Consider the following 21,688-nt stretch of genomic DNA (forward strand, 5'->3'; position numbering starts at 1 on the left):
CCAAGTCCTTAGGGCAGAAACCACACCTTCAAGTGCCCAGAAGCAAGCTGATGGCCACGCTGTACCTAGAAGAGCCACAATGGCAGAGCTGAGTAGTTACCACAGAGACTGTATGGCCTACAAAGCCGAATTATTTACCATCTGACCCTTCACAGCAAAAGTTTGCTGACTCCTGACCTAGGGCACTTTAAACTCTAAATGCGATGATTGTATAAAGGAGACAGGCTTCTCCCCAGAAAGATGCAGTCGTGCACAAGACATGCCATTTCTCTCTGCCTCCATTTGCACCTCAGGAAAGCATGCAGTCCGACTCCTGCACTCATCAGGGAAAAGTGTGTGCCAGTAAACGATTAGGAAGTAGGATGGGCTGTGCTCTTGGGGAAAGAGATCATGCGGGTCCAAAGCTTTGGGGTCCTTGATATCCAGGAAAGACCTCGGAGACGTGCTGCTCCCTCGCCTGGCTTCACCTGGGCCATGCTCTCTCCCTGCCAAACAGTGTCATCATTTGTCTCACTGACAACTCAGGGAAGAGGCCCTCCAGTGTCCCACAGCAGGGTGTTCCCAGACTGGCCTTCCCAGCAGGACAGCGATTTTAAACAACCACTCCCCACAATATGCTATAAATCAAGTGTGTACTTGTCTCAGAAACTATAGAAACACTGGTCCCCTGATATTTTATATTCCTTCCATACATGAAGACTAGTCTATACTTTCACCACCTTTTCTTTCTCAGTCTACATAATAGCCTCTTCTTATCATCCCCCCCAATATAATTTGTTTCTATGAATTTAGAAATTCTTACCCTATGAATTACAGATGGGAAAACTGAGGCTCAAAAATGAAGAACCTTGCTCAAGGTCTTATAGCTCCTAAATCTTGGGCTGAGATTGGAGCCCCAACCAGCCTGACTCACCAATGTACAATGTAGTGAGGCCTGGATTCACATGGCTGGTGTCCAGTCCTGGGTGTATAATCTTAGGCAATCTACTGAATTGCTTTGTGCCTCCATTTCTTCATCCATAAATCAAGGATAACAAGTGTTAGTTCATTATCAGCATTATTAATATTGTTGTTATTACCAAACACTGCTTCCTTCCGTTAGCTAGCCCAAAACAGTTATTGATTCCCTGCTGTGTAGGTGTCTCTGTGGGAAGTGTTGGCGTAGGATCGGGGACAGGGCACGAACACCATCCCTCCTCTCAGGAGCTTAGTTAGAGACTCGGTAAGGGTGGACCTGGGAGGGAGCATTCCTAGCAGTGATGCACAGGTGCAGAGATATAACCTCTCCTTTTCTGCTCATCCCTTGTTTTCGCTCATAGACTTTTGGAGAGAAGCTCCTGGGGGTCATGGCCTGGATCATGCCCATTTCTGTTGCCCTGTCCACATTTGGAGGAGTCAATGGGTCTCTCTTCACCTCCTCCCGGTGAGTGCTGTGCAGGTCCATTCAGGGCCAGGGGCCACACTGCTGTGCATATTGCTCTGTGTATATGTAGGGGGCTTGTCTCTGTCAGCAGGGTCTGTGTGAACACCTGGGCAGTGACCTTGCAGGGGGTGATTGCTCACGTGAGGGCATGTGTGTATCAGTGTAGACGCAGAGAGGTGTATGCTGCTCATGTGGTTACCTATGATGTATGTGCCTTCACATGGAGTGGTGAAAAGCCCCATCCCACCTCATTTCAGGAGGAGCAGGAGGCTGAGGAGGCCCGGCTGCCTGACGCAGTCCCAGGTCAGGGACTGCAATTGGTAGCAGGACTGTCTCCAGAGCCCCTTTTCCACCCTTCTGGAAACAGGCTGTGCTGGCTAGAAAGGAACCCCACTCTGGAAGGGATCAGGAGGGGCCTGTGCCTGGGGCCTCCGGGCTGGCCTCCCAGGAAAGTTCTGGGACCAGTCTACAGGTGGGATGGGATCATCTTTGAATGCCCCATGGGCACAGGCTCCTCTCTGCCCCACAGACAGGCAGCTGTGGGAGGTCTTCGAGTGGCCACCCCTGAGACTCGAGTGGACTCACTCATGTGAAGTGAGAGGGCTTGGAAAGAGTGAAAAGAAAGCATTTGTCTAAAGCTACATCCCTCATCCCTCATCCCTCTCAGGGAAGCCAGAAACTCAAGTGGGCCCAGGAGTCCCCATCTTCCACCTCCATATATCTGCTGAGAACAGCAGATGCTGCATAAATTCCATTAGTGTAGTTCAAGGGGTCTTCCCAGTGTTCTTAGAAAGCCCCTCTGCACCCGGGGCACAGTCCTACTCAAAAGATACAGCCAAAGGAGTAAGTCCCTGAGTTCAGCTGCTTCTAAAGCCACCCATCACTTCAGAGAGGAGTTCCCGTGAAGTGACAAAGGAGTGCCATGTTTTCAGGATCCAGGCAGGAAAAAGGGAGTGTGGGTATCCCCTGTTCCCCAGGACCCTATGACACATCCTGTGCGTGTTACACAGGAGCAGTGGCCACCTGGAGGCCCCAGCCAAGGGCGAGCGGTGGAGGAGCAATGACCCATGAGGCTCTCTGGGATCTATTGGAGGAGAGGGACTGGCTACAGTCACTTTAGAGTGGGGTTTGTCCCTCAGGCAGGCCAAGCAGTGGTCTGCGTGCATGTGGTACAGCTGTGTGTGCATGCAGGAGATGTGGCCTGGTGTGATCAGCCTCTGATTCAGAGGCACGGCTTACCCACCAGGCCTCCTCTGCTCATCTTCCAGTTCCTTCCTTCCTTTCTTCCTCCTCTTTCCCTCCTTCTCTCTTTCTCTTACTCTTTTGTGTTTTGGGGTATGGAGAAGATGATCCTTCCTGAGGAGTAGGAGTGTGTGTGGGTGTGTGTCATGCTTACTGTCGTTGTCTCCTCCGTTGTCAGCTAGCTGGGCAAGGATTGCTTCTTGTGGACTTGACGCCACTTACCAATGCTATTGGATCTGGACAACCCCACTTGGTCCTGGCTGCCTATGGAGGAGGGATCTGAATGTGGGACCCTGGCTATGTGCATGATGAGGCCCGCAGAGCACCTGGGACTCAGTTGGGTGCATGAGGCTGCATTGTAGAGGGCCAATGTCACGTGGTTGCATGAAACTAGTGACACTGGCCTAGGCATTTAATGATGGCAACTGATGGTGATGCATTTGGGTACTTGGGCCCATAATCGACTCCCACACTTCTGATGAGCTACTGTTTTTAGCTTCACTCTCCCCCATACACACATTACAAAGTAAATGACAGTTCTCTTCAGAACACCCAGTGTGCTGGTTCTATGCATTTCTGTCTCCATCACACCCACCCTTTCCTCTTTCACCTTAGGCACTCCTTTCCCTACAAAATCCTAGAAAAAAAGGAAAAGTGGCCCTAGCCAGTTTGGCTCAGTGGACAGAGTATTGGCCTACGGACTGAAGGGTCCTGGGTTCGATTCCGGTCAAGGGCACATGCCCAGGTTGCGGGCTCGATCCCCAGTGTGGGGTATTCAGGAGGCAGCCAATCAATGATTCTCTCTCATCACTGATGTTTCTCTCTCTCTCTCCCTCTCCCTTCCTCTAAGAAATCAATTTTAAAATAAAGTGGTATAAGTCACACTAATATGTAAATGACTCCTAATAGTTTATAGTATTCTCTTTTATTTCCAGAGAGGAAAGGGGAAGAAGGCCTGCTTTTTATGTTAAAATTCCTCTTTTTATAAATAACTCTAATACATCAATATCTTGATCTTAATATTATATTATAGTTTTGCAATATGTTATCAATGGGAGAAACTGGGTAAAGGATATGTAAGATTGCTCTATATTATTTCTTACAATTGCATGAAAATCTATAATTATCTATACTAATAAAAGGGTAATATGCTAATTAAACCAGACATCTTTTGGACAGATGTCCTTCCGGACGTCCTTCTGGACAAAGCCACGGTGGTGGGGGCTGAGGCAGAGGCTGTTAGGGGCAATCAGGCCTGCAGGGGAGGGCACTTAGGGGCAACCAGATCAGCAGGGGAGCAGTTAGGCGTCGATCAGGCTGGCAGGGGAGTGGTTAGGGGGTGATCAGGCTGGCAGGCAGGCAAGCAGTTGGGAGCCAGCAGTCCCAGATTGTGAGAGGGATGTCCAGCAGTTGGACATCCCCTGAGGAGTCCCAGATTGGAGAGGGTTCAGGTTGGGCTGAGGGACACCCCCACCTTTGCAAAAATTTCGTGCACTGGGCCTCTAATCTTAAAATAAAAAGTTTAATTTTTTTAAAGTTAAAATATAATGTTTATTCCAATTGTAAATTTTTTTGTCTATTTTAGAATTTTAAAATTGCTTCTATAACATCTAAGGAAGAAAATTTAAATTACTCATAATCCCACTACCTAGAAATAAATAGTTGGCATAATCATATATCTTTGTACATGCCCCATAAATAATTTTTCAATTAATTGGAATCATAAAGTATGAAATCATCTGCTTTTTTCATTTACCATTATATTGTGAGCATGTTTCATGTAACCAGGTTTTTTTGTTTGTTTGTTTGTTTTGGTTAATCCTCATCTGAGGATATTTTTCCACTGATTTTTAGAGAGAGTGTAAGAGAGAAGGAAAGACAGAGAGGAACATCTATTTGAGAGAAACACATGGATTGGTTGCCTCCTGCACGAGCCCCTACCAGAGCCCGGACAGGGGAGGAGCCTGCAACCAAGGTACATGCCCTTGACCAGAATCAAACCTGGGACCCATTGGTCCACAGACCGACACTCTTATCCGGTCAGCCTAACTGGCTTTGGGTGTAATCAGTTTCGTTTCTATAACATAGTTATGAATGCATAATATTCCATCCTATGGATATACCATAATGTTATCAATCTCCTACTTGTAGGCATTTAGGATATTTCCTTTTTTTTATTATCAGAATATCTTTGTATATGCACCTTTCACTAACTCTCTATTAATTTCCTTAGGATGGCTTTATGGGAATAGAATAAGTAGCTTAAAGATATAAATTTTTAGGTACAATTTACATACAATAAAATACACAGACCATAGATGTTCAGATGGATGAGTTTCAACAATTGTAGACAGACTTGTAGCCACCATCCACAAGCTCTAGGACATCTCCACATATCCCGAAGTACCCATGTGTACCTTTCTGGCCCACCACGCATTCCCACCGCAGAGATAACTACTTTCTGACTAGGATAAGAATGTTTTTAAGTCCTTCCTTGTACAGTTCAATCCCCATGTATTTTTTGAGGATACAGAAGGTACATTTTTTATGGGATTAAGGCCGTAGGCAAAGGAGAGAAGCACTCCCACAGCAGCACTCTAGCATGAAGAGAGACCCACAGAGTGACAGCACAATCATCAGTCACCCCAAGCCACCCAGGCCACACTCATGGTCTCCACACACCCAGGATCCATCCACTTATCCACGGGCTGTGTCCGGTTTGCCTGCATCTGCATTTGGGATTGTGGGTCCCGTGAATAGTGGGCTGGAGGATGTGCATGGGAAGGCGGTTATCTGTTTGGAGGGGTGATGCTCCTGCGTGGGCGGAGCGGGGGCATGGATGAGGGAGCCTGGTCTGGGGAGGGAGCTTCCTTTTGTAGTCCGAGGGCCGTCCCAGGCTGATCTGCTTTTCTCTCTGCCAGGCTGTTCTTTGCTGGAGCCAGGGAGGGCCACCTTCCCAGCGTGCTGGCCATGATCCATGTGAAGCGCTGCACCCCCATCCCAGCCTTGCTCTTCACAGTAAGGGCCCCTCCTTCTGCCAGCCCTACACACACCCTTCCCCTTGTGCTTGCTCTAAGCTGGGAGTTCACACTCCCATACACACCCCTGTAACCCTTCCTCTGTTTCTGGTTTCACTGGTCCCAGATAGTCTGGCACAGTGGTCGGCAAACTCATTAGTCAACAGAGCCAAATATCAACAGTACAACGATTGAAATTTCTTTTGAGAGCCGAATTTTTTAAACTTAAACTTCTTCTAACGCCACTTCTTCAAAATAGACTCGCCCAGGTCGTGGTATTTTGTGGAAGAGCCACACTCAAGGGGCCAAAGAGCCGCATGTGGCTCGCGAGCCACAGTTTGCCGACCACTGGTCTGGCAATTGTATGCACACGCTTTACTAATATCAAGAGATATAGCAAGGGAAGAACCTGAGTCGTGCAAGACTTTAAGGCTCTCAGGCCAGGTCATTTCCATTCTCCCATCTTTTGGGGTAAGAATGAAGTGACTTCCTCAAGTTGTTATAACCTCCCAAAGAAACGTATTTTTTGGCTCTCCTCTGCACCTGTTGCCCACAGGGTTGCCACGTTGTGCCTCTGCTCCCAGCTGATCACCACACACTCCCACCCCCCACCCCCATTGATCTTCTTGCCCCAGGAGGCTCTGTTAGTCTCTTGGGAAATATCACTGAAACAAATTCAGTGTTAAAAGTACACCAATAAGAAAAATAAAGAAAGGAAGACTGGTACACTGAAAATGGAGAAAAGGAAACCTGGGATGGGTGGGGGGAAATGGGAGTAAAATGACCCCAGAGTAGAATCCTCTAGAGCAGTGGTTCTCAACCTTTCTAATGCCACGACCCTTTAATACAGTTCCTCATGTTAGCGACCCACAGGTTTAGAACCGCTGCTGTAGAGCCTAAGACCATCGGAAAACACAGATATTTACATTACAATTCATTAACAGTAGCAAAATTACAGTTATGAAGTAGCAACGAAAATAATTTTATGGTTGGGGGTCACCACAACATGAGGAACTGTATGAAAGGGCCGTGGCATTAGGAAGGTTGAGAACCACTGCTTTAGAGAGAGCAAAAAAGAAGGAACAAAGATTTATCCCCATGAGCCTTATAAGTTCTTTTTTTTTTTCCTTCTGGATCCTGAATAAAATACTGGAAATTACTGTGGTCCACCAGAGAAGCTATTAGACTAGGATAGAGCTTCTGGGAGTCAAGGGCATTTGTTATATAACATTCGGGGGAATTTCAGAATGTTGGGCACAGGAAGAAGGTCATCACGATTGGTCAGTTGTGAAAAGTGGCTGGAGAAAACTCAATATTCCCAGCGGGCCACAGACTTTTTTCAGTTCAAGCCACTGGTGCAGCACCATAACTACAAGGCAAGTACAGTAAGAATCTGGCTTGTTTATTCATTAAAATCTTCTGAATTATTTTCACCTCAGATCTCACAGGAAAACTGAACCGTCTATTGGCCGTAACATATTAAGGGGCAGGTGAAGAACATTGTTCTGAGAGCCACTGAGATTATTTTGAAGTTGGAAAGTAGATTCTATCAAGAAAACTTCACAGGGATGTTATGAGGGTTAAACAAGTTACTATTTGTAGAATGTGAAGAATAGAGCCTGGCACCTAATAAGTGCTGTAACTGTTTATGATATTTAAAAAAGAAAGAAAAGGAAGGAAAAAATAAATTAGATGACTCAGACAGGAGAAGAGGATGATAAAGGCAAGATAAAGCCTTAATCTGCAGTCAACCATCTTCCCTACAATGATAAAGTGAAATTAATTAGAGATATACCCAAGGAAGAAATATAAGTCAGACTAGGGTGGACATGGAACCAGGTGCCATCTGTGTGGCCAATCCAGTTATTTTGGGCCAAATTCTATTCTGGTTGGTTAGTGCCCATGCCACACCAATAATTATTTTGATTATCATCCCTGCAGTCGAAAAGAACTTCCTGGCAATGAAGATGTTAGCAATGACCTGGGTTTCTAGGGGAGGTTATACACTTTCTGTTTTGAGACCTCCTTTATGAAAGGGCACCATCTGCCTGAAGCAAGGGCACAGTCCTGACCTATAAACAGCTCCAGTCTCTAAATCCCCTTTCTATCACTGACATGCTTCTCCCACTCCCCACAGTGCATCTCCACCCTGCTGATGCTGGTCACCAGCGACATATACACACTCATCAACTATGTGGGTTTCATCAACTATCTCTTCTACGGGGTCACAATTGCTGGACAGATCGTTCTTCGTTGGAAGAAGCCTGACATCCCCCGCCCCATCAAGGTGCGAAAACCTCCCCGTGAAGGTCCCCCCCACCCCCCGCCACCCCGCCCCATTCTGGTTCTAGCTGCAGCACAGATTTTTCAATCACCCTGTTCTCAGCTGCTGACCACAGATCATCTCTGTGATGGTAACAGACCCTTTGGGAAGCAGAGCCATGTGTGAATGGGACAGCCATTTCTTTCCTTTCTCTGCTGGGGATAGGACCAGAGCAAACTGCAGCTGAAAAGATGAGTTAGCTTAAATTCTATTTTCATGGAGTCATTCCTTTGTTTCCTGTGACTGTCTTAAACTCCACCTGATTGTGCAAGGCTCCTTTATCTCTCCAGTGTTTCCCTGGACCCTCTAGTCTGGCCAGTCTCCTCCTCCAGTCTAGTCTAGCTTGTCCCTCCAGATAGCTAGATCCACTTGTGATATGTTTCTATTCCAGAATGAGTTTCCTCCTCCCATCTGCCTATCCAAATTCTAACCATTTTCCACATAAGCTTCAAGCACCTCCTCCTCTTTGAAGCTTCCCAGTTTGCTCCAGCCATCCATGAGTGAGCCTTCCTTTTTAAACTACTGTGGCTCTACACAGAGTAGGGTACCCACTGAACCTATTCATACAAGAAATAACTTTGTGATGGAAATTACAAGATTGCTCAGAATGAAATATGCAATCGTGCTGTGGTATTTCTGCAAATTAGAAGAATAGAGTATAACCCTGAATTATTTGAACAATTCTATTTTGGAAACAGAGGGAGATTGGATGCTTCTAGAAGATTCTTCCAGCTGAGAATCAAGGGCTCTCCAAATCTCTGTTTTCCACTACCGCTTTTCTACCACTCTTAGAAAGCCTGCTAGAGGAAGAGGAGGTAGAAGAAGCCCATCTCCCCACCACATGCATTATCCCTGGCGGGAGAGGACATGGAGGAGAAAGGCAGTTGAATCTAGAGGCTTGATGAGGACTCCACTGGGAACTCCCACTTGTGGTTAACAAGAAGGAATGAAGCCCAGAGAGAGGTGCTTCTTTCTGAATAAAGTAAAGGCCCCAGACTTCTAAGACTATGCTAGGTTTCCTGATTTCTTGGGTCTTGGAAGATTTATCTTTTCGTATTGCTTGAGAGAAACAAATTGGGACTGATCCTGGAGAGGGATGGTTATTTTCCATGTGCCCAGATGAAGACCCAGCCTAGAAGTGGGTGAGGGGCAAGGAGTTGACTGACCCAGGTCATTTCCTCCTTGCCCCTCATTCATTTCTCCACCTCTCCTCCACCTTAGGATCTCAGCAAGCATATACCATACTAATGTACCAGCAAGCTTCCCAGCCCCCATGGGCTGCTCAGGCTGCCACAGGCACATGGCCTGGGTGACAAGGCCTTGATTGATCCTACCCAGGAGGGAGGAGATAGGCAGTGAGGATTGTTCCTTCCTTAGGTCCCCCCTCCTCTTCTGTCCCACAGCCCAAGTTCACCAACATCTGTTGACACAGCATTGCCCTATCAAAGCTCAGGGTGTGGGAGCCTCAGAGCTGAGTGAAGCCCAGCCTTTGTACTCAGGTGCTCCCTGAGGGTGAAGAAGAGGGAGGTTGCCCTGATCCTGGGGCCATGGGATCCACACAGCTAACCACGCCTCTGCTCCACAGATCAACCTGCTGTTCCCCATCGTCTACTTGCTGTTCTGGGCCTTCCTGCTGGTCTTCAGCCTGTGGTCGGAGCCCGTAGTGTGTGGCATTGGCCTGGCCATCATGCTGACAGGAGTGCCCGTCTATTTCCTGGGTGTCTATTGGGAACACAAGCCCAGCTGTTTCAATAACTTCATCAGTGAGTTGTTGAAGGCCCTGGGTGGCTAGAGAGCCTCCTGGTCTGGGACAGAGTGGTCAGCAGTCTGGCAGGAGGACTCCACCAGAATCAGGAGGCCAAGGCTGGGCCATGGAACTCTGGGGAAGGAGTTGGGGGCAGGAAAGGGCAGGTGCCTTCCCAGGTACCTCGAGGAGAGAACAACTGACATTTCCACACAGACTTGAAGCCTGCATGAATAGGCAACTTGATCGCTATCAAGAGCTGCCCTGGGCTGGGTGGAGACCAGTGGAGACCCTGGAATTGGTAGTCAGTGGGCAAGGGGATGGTGGAAAGCTGGGATCTTGCCCAGAGATACAGGAGGTGGGTGAGGGGCATCTCCTGGAGGGAGAATTCTCTGAAGGCAGGCGTGGCTCTGCCAAGGCAAAAGCCAGGACAGGAGAGCAGGGAAGAGCATGGTGGGACACTCGGCACTGACCTAGTTTTTGTGTCTCCTCTTCCCACAGAGTTGATAACCCTGGTGAGCCAGAAGATGTGTGTGGTCGTGTACCCCGATGTCGGAGGGAGCTCGGAGACAGAGATGATAAATGAGGACACGGAGGAGCAGTGGCAGCCCATCAACCAACCCGTTGCCTCCAAAGACAAGAACTCAGTGAAATAGCCCCAGCCTTGAGGACCCTCTCAGTTGCCTCCTCCCTCCTTCACCCCCTTTCTGCCCTCCTTCCTTGCCTGGGGCCCCCCAACACACACCCCTCTGCTTCTGTCAAGCAGGGGCAGGACCAGGGGGCGAGAAACTATAAACAAAGACACTGACATTTGTACCCAAAGAACCAGCCCGTCACCCCCAGAACCTGTGTGCCCAAAACCAGGGCTGCCCGTGTTCAGAGCTGTTAGAGGAGAATGGAGCTGCAGGAGCGCCCTACGGACCCTCCTCCCCGGCCCACACCCTGGTTGCCTCCTCAGGAGCCTGAGTTCAGTTCTGCCTCCCCTTTCCATTCTTGAGCCCATGGCCTCAGCTCTGAGAAAAGTGGCAGCAACAAGCAACAGTGAGTAGGTTGGGGAGGGACAGACTCAAGCAAATCTATCACCATTAAAAGCCATCTGGAGAGACCTGTATTCCCTCCCTTTACTAGGGATCCAATAAATCCCTCTGCCGTCTTCCCCACTCCTCCCCGCAAGTCTCTACCACTCCAGTGTCGGCTCCCTGTGCAGAGTAAGATTCCTCAGGACACTACTCCCACCACTACCACCCCCCTACTCAACCCCCCTAACCTCCCTCTGAGCTAAGGACCAATGAAGCAGGGGAACTGTCCCTCCCATGACCCCCAGCCAGGCCTGTAGAACAGATTGGGAAAGGCTCAGATTGCAGAAACCCAGCCCTGTCCCTGTCCCCTGCATCCTGCCCCCAACTGGGTGCCAAAGCTTCCTGAAGCCAGAAAGTTCTAATGACAACGCGGCTCAGCTCCTCCTCCCTCCCCACCCGCCTGAAGGAACAGTCACCCTGTCACCCAGCAGCTATGCTCCCAGCACATACCGCGCAGCCAACACTGCCTGCGCCCCCATCGTGCCCTTTTCCTCCTCTCTGGACCTTGGCTCCTGAACCTAGGACTGGGTGTGAAGGTTCCCCAAGCCCTTCAGGCCTGAAACCTGAGCCAAATCTGCCTTAAGTCACCTCCCATCCAAGAACTGGACCTAAAAATACTCCCTTATTTCTAACCTTCAGGGCAGACCTGGTATGAAAAGTTTTCCCAGGAGAGAGGGTGCTTTCCCCGTCTCCCCAGAGGTGCCATCTGGGGAGAAAGTATGTTCTGAAGGCCAGTTCCTCCCTCCTCCCCCAGCTCAAACAACCCTTCCCTCTTTCGGGTCTCACCACTGTCCTGCCTTTGGGCGGCCTCCAGGGCAGGGTGAGAAGGCAGTGGCCGAAGGTGCCCTCTGTGGAGGTCCTCAGGAAAGCCTGTGCCCAGGTGTGAGGCCTGACAGAGGCTGCCTCTCCCTGTGCTCCAAAGGAAGGAGATAGTGTTTGCCCTGGTCCTTGAGCCTTCCCACCACACCTGTTGTGCTAAGGACTAGGATCCTTTTATCCCCAAGCAGGAGTTCCCCCATGCCCCCAGTTCCCTATCCCTTCTGATTACACTGGAACACCTGGGAGCCCCTTCGGCCCACTCCTGTCTCCTAGCTTCCTGCCCAGTTGCCTGACCCTGTCCTGGTGAGATGCCAGGTTTGGTCTGAGTTATGGTCCCCCTGAGTGGACTCCAGGCAGACTGGGGCTGGCCCCTGGAGGGTCAGGGGACCATCCTCTTACTCCTTCTTCTCATTCCTCCAACCTCCTTCCCACCTTCAATTTATTGTTGTGTGTGTTTTTTTAAGTGGATGCCTTACTTTTTGGATAAATATTTTTGAAGCTGGCATATCTATTTCTTTTGGACTTTTTAATGTAAGGTTGTTTGGGGGAGCAGGGAGTTAGTTATATCTGGGTAATAATTTGCCTTTGAGTTGGTTTAGGTTTTAGAGGGTTGGTTGGTTGGTTGGTTGGTTGGTTGGTTGGTTGGTTGGTTTTGTGGAGGGCTTGGGATTTTTCCTTTTGATGTAATAAAATTTTTAATGGAAATGAAGTGGGTGGTGTTGATAATTCAATGACCTTCTGAGACAGAGTCTCCAGGCATTTCCTCTCTTCTTCAGGAGGTTGCCAGTTTCCTTCCAAGATGGCATTCCTGAAGGCCCTCGCTCTGTCCCAGGGACCCAATGTTAGGTCCCCTCTCATTTTGAATCAAAAACAGCCACCTCTCATTTTGAATCAAAAACCTTCTCTCGTTTCTTCTGTGAAGTCACGAAGTGTTATTAAGTTCTTGCTCTGCACACTGTGCTGAGAGCCTGCAGGCTAGCAGGCTGGGAAGAACCTCATCACTACCCAAGGTGGGAATGGGGGCACCAAGCTGAATGGAGGGAGGTGAAGGCAAAAGTGGTTCCCACAGCTTAGTCATCAAAGGCTTCTGGTGCCAGGACAGCCAGAGCCAAGTGAAAAAGGGACAGCCTGACCCTGTGGAGAGACACAGAGGGGGACTTAGGAGAGCACCCAGCTGAGTCCAAGGGGCTTGATGGGAGAGACTGGGAGATGAAGTGGGTTCTACTTAGCTGTACAGAGCCCCTTCTAGGTGGAAGACTGGGAGGGCTGGGACTAAGCCCAGTTGGACTAGGACAAAGGAAGAAGTGGTTACGGGAGGGACAAGGACCTCCTGATGCTTTGGGTTAATTGCTAGAGGAAGTTGATGGGATTAGACCCTGTCCTTGTTTGGAGTCCCTCCTTTGTGGGCAGCCCTCCCACTGCCTGTCCCGGGACGGCATTGTTCCAGAGCCAGCACTGCTGACAGACATGGGCAGGAGGGGAGGTGGGGGTGGAAGGGTGTTAAAACATCACCTTCTACCACCTTGGCCACTGTGAGGACACAGGCAGGCAAGATGCCTCCACTCCCTGTCCTGGCTGGTCCTAACACTCTGGTTATATGGCTGGTGTTCTTCTAGACTGAGGTTGGAGGCTTGCTATTAACAGGGGCACACACACTTGGCTCTGCGCCCCAGGTCAGCCACCAAACAGCTGTGTGTCCTTGGGCAAGTCATTTAACATATTTAGTACTTTTAGAGGAGGGGAGAAAAAGAGCATGGAATCTAATCTCACAGTGTTCCTCAATCTCCCAGCCCAAGGTTGTCCCAAAAGAGTGAGGGCACAACTGGACAGAGGCCAGTCTTCTGCAAGAGGCCCTTCTCCAAGCTTCACAGCCACCCTTTGAGACCCCTTCTTCCCCAAAAGACACTTTGCCTTTCCCTGAGTGGCCCAAGGTGTCCTCTATGTTGCCCCACTCTGGCAAGTCTAGACCTCGCCAACCCCCTCTTGCTCCATGGAGACACCTGTCCCTGGGGGCCCCCTGTCTCTCTGTAAGATGACACTTGCTGATCTTTTCAACCTGGTCAAAGGAGTAAATGTGGGTCTCCTCCTGAGCAACATGCATTTATTTTTAACCTGGGCTTTCACCTGTCTTAATCCTGTCAGTCACTTTAATGCTAGGAACTCAGATGCTCAGACCTTAGGGAACTTGGGAGACTTTTGGAGGTCACTGAAATCATAGCTGCTTAAGCATTCATTTATTAATATAGTCACAAACCAATTTTTGTGTGACTATATTAATTGTGTACAAGAATTTTGTTATATGCTGTGGAATAGTCAACTTATTCCTGAATTTTTCAAATCAGCACAGACTTCAAATATTTTGTTCCGTTTTCCTCATAAGAATATTCAGGCAGTGGGAGGGCTGCCCACAAAGGAGGGACTCCAAACAAGGACAGGGTCTAATACATGTCAATCCACCTGTTCTTAATTTTAATTCAAGCAATATGGTCATTACAGCTGAAGAGGTCCAAAAGATGTATCTGACCCTGCCCTCAAAGAGCAGATAGTCGGGGAGGAGAAGGCAAGAACACACATGGCAGCCCTGGCCAGGCAGCCCAATTGGGTAGAGCATCATCTCAATACCCTAAGGTTGCAGGTTTGATCCCCAGGGTACATACAAGAATCAACCAATGCCCTAGCGGCAGCGGTCGGCAAACCGCAGCTCGCGAGCCACATGCGGCTCTTTGGCCCCTTGAGTGTGGCTCTTCCACAAAATACCACGGCCTGGGCGAGTCTATTTTGAAGAAGTGGTGTTAGAAGAAGTTTAAGTTTAAAAAAATTTGGCTCTCAAAAGAAATTTCAATCGTTGTACTGTTGATCTTTGGCTCTGTTGACTAATGAGTTTGCCGACCACTGCCCTAGCCGGTGTAGCTCGGTTGGTTGAGTGGTGTGGCTCAGTTGGCTGAATGTCATCCATGCACCAAAAGGTCGATGGTTCAGTTCCCGGTCAGGGCACATGCCTGGCTTGTGGGCTCTATCCCCAGTGGGGGGCATGCAGGAGGCAGCTGGTTGATTGAAGTTTCTCTCTCCCTCTCCCTCTCCCTCTCCCTCTCTCTAAAAATCAATAGAAACATATTTTTAAAAGAACCAACCAATGAATGCATAAATAAGTGGAACAACAAATTGATGTTTTTCTCTCCCTCTATCTCCCTTCCACTCTCTCTAAAATCAATAAATTAAGTAATTAAATACAAAGAAAAGCACACACGTGGCACAGATGTGTGCCCTTCACAGCATCACTGACTGCCCACTGTGGCTGGACTCCAGCTGCTGCAGGCAGGGGCTGATCCTGCCAGATCCCCAGATCCCATGCAGTGTCTGGCACCTAAGTGTTCAAAAGCGCTTGTCAAATTAAAGCCTCAGATGAGGCTGCAGACAGTATCCCGTTAGGAGACACAGATAAACTGCAATGGGTGGTCAAAGGAAGGGCAGAAAGAGACTGAACATTACTTTCCTTGCGTTATCTTATTCAAAGTTTAATTAAACAACCTGATCAAGTAGGCATGACTACTGCCATTTGACAAGATTAAGTAACTTGTCCAAGGTCATGGAGCTGGTGACAAAGGCAGGATTTGAGTCGTTATCTCTGACACTTCCCCGATGTGCTCAACTGCCTCCCTGTCCGAAAGACTTGGTAAAAGAGGTGGCCTTTGAACTGAGGCAGGTTAGAGTCAGTAAGATAATACACATGCATTACTTCAGTGAATGCAAACAGGTAGCAACTGCAGGAGCAAAGAGAAAATGATTCTGCTGACCTAGGAGGCTTTCTTTCGGCTCCTGAACGATTATACAGAGCCCAGATATACCCGAGCCCTTGATTGGCTCCACCCTCCCCACCCTCCTTCCAGCCCAGCACCCACTCCTCCCCTGCCCAAACATCCAGAGCAGCTCTAGCCTGGCCATACCCCTCGGTTACTGGGAAACACTGATGTCAGTGAGCCAGCAATGTCAGCCACCAGCCTGGAAGGTGAGAGACCTGAGATCACTTATCTTCCCGGCAGAGCTGTGCGACTTTCTCATTTCCTGCGGGCTTTATTTGCACACCTCCCTGCTTCCTCCAGCGCCTGTTCGCTCACTGCTGATGCTCTCCCCCTCCCCCAGGGTGGCTGACTGAGCCAAAGAAGGCTCTCTGAGACACACAGTTCCCCCATTTCCCTGTCCCTTCTTGCTGAGGGTATCAAGAACTAACCCATTGCCCTTTCCCCCAAGATGAACGCAGCATGCTTGAATGACCTTGGGCAGCTCTGCTCATTTTCCTCATTTATAAGGCAACAATAAAAATACCATCTATCTTGCTTACCTTCCTATTTAACTCACAAGGAAACTGTCAGCATGAAAAAAGTGTATGTTTCAATGACTGAAAAAGCATAACACCAGAAAATGCCAGGCCTTCACGGTCATCGCTAGTATTTTCAAAGCTGGGGAAGGACAGAATTTCTCCTCATTGAGACAAGGCCCTATCAGCCTGTCCACTCTCCCAGTAAAGGCACCATAAGTCCTCATCCCAGCTGTGCTCCCTCTTCCTCCTCCCCCACAGACCCCCGTCTGTCTCTCGGGGTCAGGACTGTGGGAGACTGCCCTCTGTCGGCCACCTGATTCCTGACCACAGCAGCCCCTCAAGTCCAGATTTTGGGCCAACATTGCCACCTGATGGTTCACAGAGGCACTGCCGCCAAACGGAATTGGCTCAGCTGTGGTACCTGCTTGCTGTAGGGTCTGGAGAAACGGGGAGAAGGCAGAACAAATCTCCCCATATGGTTCCTGAGAGCTGTCTCTGGGATGCACGCAGATCTTCCCATGCCAGGTCAGGGCTTTTATTATTTTATTTTTAAAATATATTTTTATTGATTTCAGACTGGAAGGGAGAGGGAGAGAGAGAGAAAAACATCAATGATGAGAGGGAATCCTTGATTGGCTGCCTCCTGCAAGCCCCCTACTGGGGATTGAGCCTGCAAGCATGTGCCCTTGACCAGAATCGAACCTGGGACCGTTCAGTCCGAAGGCTGGCGCTCTACCCATTGAGCCAAACTGGCTAGGGCCAGGTCAGGGCTTTTATTTATTTTTAAAAATATATATATTTTTTAATATATTTTATTGATCTTTTATAGAGAGGAAGGGAGAGGGATAGAGAGTTAGAAACATCCATCAGCTGCCTCCTGCATACCCCCCACTGGGGATGTGCCCAAAACCAAGGTACATGGCCTTGACCGGGATCGAACCTGGGACCCTTTAGTCCACAGGCCAACGCTATATCCACTGAGCCAAACCGGCTAGGGCCAGGTCAGGGCTTTTAGAGAAAGCTCCTGGGGTGTTGTGGTGTTGGGAGGGAGGAAGAGGACACTAACTGGAGGGGTAACTTGTCTGACCTTTAAGCAGCTCTATTTGCATACTTCATTTTAGTGATTAATGCCACACCCATCCCTTCTGCATTTCCCCCACTGTGGCCTGGACCTATAAACCTTCTAGCTCCCCACAAGGCACTCCCAGCATTTGCTGGTGATAAAAGAGACAGTAACACACTTCTATGTGTCCTTCCTTTTCACTGAACTATCGTCCCTTTTACAGATATAATTCGACACATAAAAACAGGGACACAGCTGGTGCCTCTGCCAGAAAGGAGTGGGGAGTTCCCAGAGAAAAAGAAAAGGGAAGGGAGAAGGGACCTCCCATGAGACCAAAAGTACAGAGAGCAAGCCCTGAGCCTCTCCTCTTCAGGAGGAGCCCCAGGAAGAGGTGATAACAAAAGACAAGAGCCCCAGGAAGAGATGATGACAAAAGACAAGGCTTCTCAGGCCTCACAAGAGGAAGTGGTCCCAAGAGACGTGCATCGAGGTCAGAAAATGGCTATGCAGAAGGAAAGACAGCAAACCGAGCTGTGGAGAGTGCCTGAGCCCTGCAGCCAGGGCACAGGAAATGGGGCAGAGCCCCAGGTCCAGAGCAAGGCAGAGCTCCAGCCTGAGGCTCTGGCAGCACAGGGCAGCAGGAAAAGAGGCTCTGGAGCCACCAGGGGAGTGTGACAGTCCATTCTTGGGGCAGCAACCTGCCTGTGCCTGGGGCACAGGGTCCAAGTCCTGATCAGGAGCCTCAGCCAAGCCGGGCACTCAGGGCCGGTGCCAGGCTGCTAAAGCTAGCCACAGCTGGAAACATACGAGGGTTTGGGCTATTGCACAGACCTTGTGCAAAAACCTAGCGAATGAGCGGGCTCTGTGCCACCACACAGGCCCTGGGTATGACTCGGTCCCAGAACCTATCACTATTTCCTAAGCCCCTCAAACGCCCCCTGGCCTGCACCCAGGAGGATGCCCTGGGAGGTGGGGCTACAAAAGGAACTGACTGCCTCTGGGAGTGGGTGGAGCCCAGCCTTTTGGGGGACTGAGAGAGAGGTGTGTTGAGGGAGGAGCTCAGCCAAAACCGGGGGTCGGCACTGGAAGAGGGTGTTCTCTGTTCATTCTGGCTTGGCACCTCATTCTGCACAGAACGTTTTGGAAGTTGGAGGGAAGAGGACTCTCAGAGGGAGGTGTTGCCCTCAGCAAGGACGCTGGCGTGCCCTGGGCTCCGTGGGGACTGGGGCGGTGTGCCCAGAAGCACCAGCTCCTGGGCAGCTCAGAGCTCTGACTTGGATCCCGACCAAAGAGTGCCCAACCGCTAACTAGGCTGGGGGCCCCATTTCTCTAAGGCCCGCATCCCTCCCTCGGGGTGCGCCCTGCCCCTCCCTGAGTCACCCCAGGGAGAGAGGGGGGAAAAAAGGGAAGAGAAAAGCTGCATTGACTACAGAGGAAGGAAAAGGAAACAGAGGAGGGAGGAGAGAGGCCAGGCAGGAGTGGGTGACCGAGGAGCCCGAGAGGGCAGATCTAGGGCAAATCTAGGGCAGGGGGAGGTCGAGGAAGGGCAGACCGGGCACCCCAAGGTGCCCCAAGAGCAGGGCCCGGGGGCGGGGAGCCCAGGGGGCGGACCAGCCATGTCCCACGGGACCTACTACGAGTGCGAGCCCCGGGCTGGCCAGCAGCCACTCGAATTCTCAGGGGCCCGCGCGGGGCCTGGGGAGCTGGGGGACATGTGCGAGCACGAGGCCTCCATCGACCTCTCTGCCTACATCGAGTCTGGGGAGGAGCAGCTTCTCTCCGACCTCTTCGCGGTGAAGCCATCCCCGGAGGCCCGAGGCCTCAAGGGCTCCGGAGCCCCGGCTTTCCCCCACTACCTGCCACCTGACCCTCGGCCCTTCGCCTACCCCCCACACACCTTCGGCCCCGACAGGAAGGCGTTGGGACCTGGCATCTACAGCAGCCCGGGGAGCTACGACCCCAGGGCCGTGGCTGTGAAGGAGGAGCCTCGGGGCCCCGAGGGCGGCCGCGGGGCCAGCCGCAGCGGCTACAATCCTCTGCAGTACCAAGTGGCACACTGTGGGCAGACGGCCATGCACCTGCCCCCGGCTCTAGCAGCGCCCAGCCAGCCCCTGCGTGTCCTCAAGGTAAGAGCAGGTCAGTTCTCCTCCGTGCCTTCCCGGGGCTGGAGAGAGGCCCCTGTGGATGGGGGAACTCTGAGCTTCCTGCTTACGTTCTTAGCGAGTCTGTGCTTGGCGTTGCTTTGTGAAATTGACTCACCCCAAAGCTCTCTGCGCCCACCACCCAACCATGACCCTGCTTCCTTCTCTGCGGATCCACTCCCCCCCCTGAAGCCCAATGTCCTGCAGTCCCTGTGGCCAGCTGACCTGCCTGACCTCAGCCCCCCAGCTTCTCTGCTGCCCACCTCTCATTTCTCTGCCGCCTGCTTCTAGAAGAGGAAATGCTTGCTGATCACAGAATTGGAGACTCAGGATGGATTGAAGGAAAGTATCCTCAGAGAGTGTGGAGCATGAAAGGGGGTTTTCGTCAGAGCCAGGACCCTGTGCGTCCGGCAGGCAGAGGCTGCTCGGACTGGGACCCAGGAGCTGGCTCTGGAACCCGTATCCCTTTGAGGCCCCAGGGTGCTCTGGCTGCCGGCCTTGCTGCCCTGCCTCCACTCTGCTTCCTGGCCAGCCCTCACCTCTTGTCCCTCTCTGTGCCTTCCCCTCCAGGCCCCTATGGCTGCTGCCGCGCCCCCCTGCAGTCCCCTGCTGAAGGCTCCCTCTCCAGCGGGCCCCTCGCACAAGGGCAAGAAGGCGGTCAACAAAGACAGCCTGGAGTACCGGCTGCGGCGGGAGCGGAACAACATTGCCGTGCGCAAGAGTCGGGACAAGGCCAAGAGGCGCATTCTGGAGACGCAGCAGAAGGTACTGGAGTACATGGCAGAGAACGAGCGCCTCCGCAGCCGCGTGGAGCAGCTGACCCAGGAGCTGGACACCCTTCGAAACCTCTTCCGCCAGATCCCCGAGGCCGCCAACCTCATCAAGGGTGTGGGGGGTTGCAGCTGAGTCCGGCTGGTAGACTATGGGCACCTTACCCGCCCCCTCCCGCCCCCGCCTGACCCTGGGGACCCCTGCCCTGCTGGCGTCCTAGAGCCCCTCACAGGCCAAGCCTGAGACAGAAACCATGGACAAATGGCAGCAGGCGGCAAGGGCGGAGGGCAGGCCTCAGCATTATGATTCTGAAGCTGAATAAAAGTGCACGATGACTTGGTACTGGGGCTGTACACTGGGCCTGGGCCTGTGTGAGTGTGTGTGTGTGTGTGCGCCTCGGCCACGCAGAGGAAAGGCAGCAAATGGAGCTGTAGCAAGCGCCTGGGAATGCATGTGGCTAGTTCTGCATACCTCTTGCTTCCATGCCCAAGTGAATATTTGGGAATATTTCCAAATAATCAGCAGATACGCTGCCCACAGCTCTCCCCCAAAACACCACCTGGACAGACAGCGTGTCTGTCACTCTGTCTCCCCCCTCCGCCCCCGGCCCCCGTCCTCTGGACACTGAAGGCGCCCTCCTGCATCCTACAGGACCGAGAGCAGCCTCTGGTTACTGTCCTAACAGAGCTCTGTGGCTTGGAGGAAGACCTAGCACCACCCAGACCCTGCTGACCCAAGCCCTGCTCTCTGTCACCTGGAGGTATCACCCGGGAGCTGCTGCCCCAGGTGACCAAGGGGAAAATTCCAGATGACTCTGCTATACTTGTGGACGTTAGCTCTTGACCCAGGACTTAGTCTCTGCTCTCCAGATCCACAGCTCCAGTCTACCCCATTGACGTGTCCCCATGGCTCCCTCCCACCCGCTCCCATCTTTGTCCCTCATCCCCTGGGGCCCTAATGCATGAGCATCTGAGCGCTTAGGGGATGAATCCGTTGGGAAAGGTCTGGAGGCCTGTTTGTTTATGAGAAAATTGATCATGAGGAGGATGACCGTGAAACCCCGTGTCCAAAGTGTTTTCTTTTTCACAGAACTCTCACCTAAGACGCACAGTAGTACAGTGCTTGAGAGCCTCCATTTGAATTTAACCTCTGCTGCTTACGTAGCTGCGTGACCTCGAGCCAGCTACTTCTCTCCGTGCTGCAGTTTCCTCATCTGCAAAATGGGAGTAGGGCTAGCCCCCACCTCATAGTGCTGTTATGTTCATAGATGAACAGGGCCTGGGCCAGGGTCAGTGTGAACAGTTATTATTCCACTTTGCTAGAACTGACAGGACCTCAGAGATCTCATGTAAACTTCTCATTTTCTCAGGTAAGAAAACTGAGGCCTCAGAGACGGGAAGGGACTTAGAATCACACAATTGGTTAGAGGCAGAACCAAGATTAGCTCCATAAAATTATAGATCAAAAGAAGTGCTAGAAAAGACCTCAAGAGATCATCCAGTGGGCTTGGCCCTCAGAGAAGCAAGATAATGTGAGCCACATTTTATAGATAACGCGGTTGAGGGCATGAGAGACATTGTCCTAGCGCTCACTCAGTCCCTTTGCTGTCTCAGCACAGGCACCTGTCTCTCTACTCTGAGCTCACACCTCCCCTCAGAGGTATACAGCACATGGCAGGGCAACTGAATTCATTCATAAGTGATCAGGGGTGCCTGACAGAGACAGGGAGACACAATACAGGCTAGAGT

At 51.0% G+C, this 21,688-nt stretch overlaps 2 protein-coding genes across 3 annotated transcripts in view; both read left to right on the forward strand.

Moving 5' to 3' along the window:
* Positions 1-12,305, forward strand: part of SLC7A8 (solute carrier family 7 member 8) — a 49,594-nt gene extending 37,289 nt beyond the window's left edge. The window contains exons 9-13 of one of the 2 annotated variants that reach the window (XM_079768826.1): positions 1,320-1,423; positions 5,587-5,683; positions 7,820-7,969; positions 9,591-9,768; positions 10,251-12,304. In XM_079768826.1, coding sequence (XP_079624952.1) covers positions 1,320-1,423; positions 5,587-5,683; positions 7,820-7,969; positions 9,591-9,768; positions 10,251-10,405 — 684 coding nt within the window. In that variant the 3' untranslated portion in view covers positions 10,406-12,304. Of the gene's footprint in view, positions 1-1,319; positions 1,424-5,586; positions 5,684-7,819; positions 7,970-9,590; positions 9,769-10,250 lie in introns of both variants that reach the window. The other variant, XM_079768827.1, reaches the window with a different exon arrangement.
* A 6,339-nt stretch (positions 12,306-18,644) lies between these two features.
* CEBPE (CCAAT enhancer binding protein epsilon) lies at positions 18,645-20,075 on the forward strand (the record flags this gene model as incomplete). The annotated part of the gene is made up of 2 exons (XM_079769505.1): positions 18,645-19,154; positions 19,740-20,075. The coding sequence occupies 2 exons, from the start codon at positions 18,645-18,647 to the stop codon at positions 20,073-20,075; spliced, it is 846 nt and encodes a 281-aa protein (XP_079625631.1).
* Positions 20,076-21,688: the final 1,613 nt, after the last annotated feature.

Source organism: Cnephaeus nilssonii (genome assembly GCF_951640355.1).
Source record: "Cnephaeus nilssonii genome assembly, chromosome: 4".
In the NCBI taxonomy this organism is placed as follows: Eukaryota; Metazoa; Chordata; class Mammalia; order Chiroptera; family Vespertilionidae; genus Cnephaeus; species Cnephaeus nilssonii.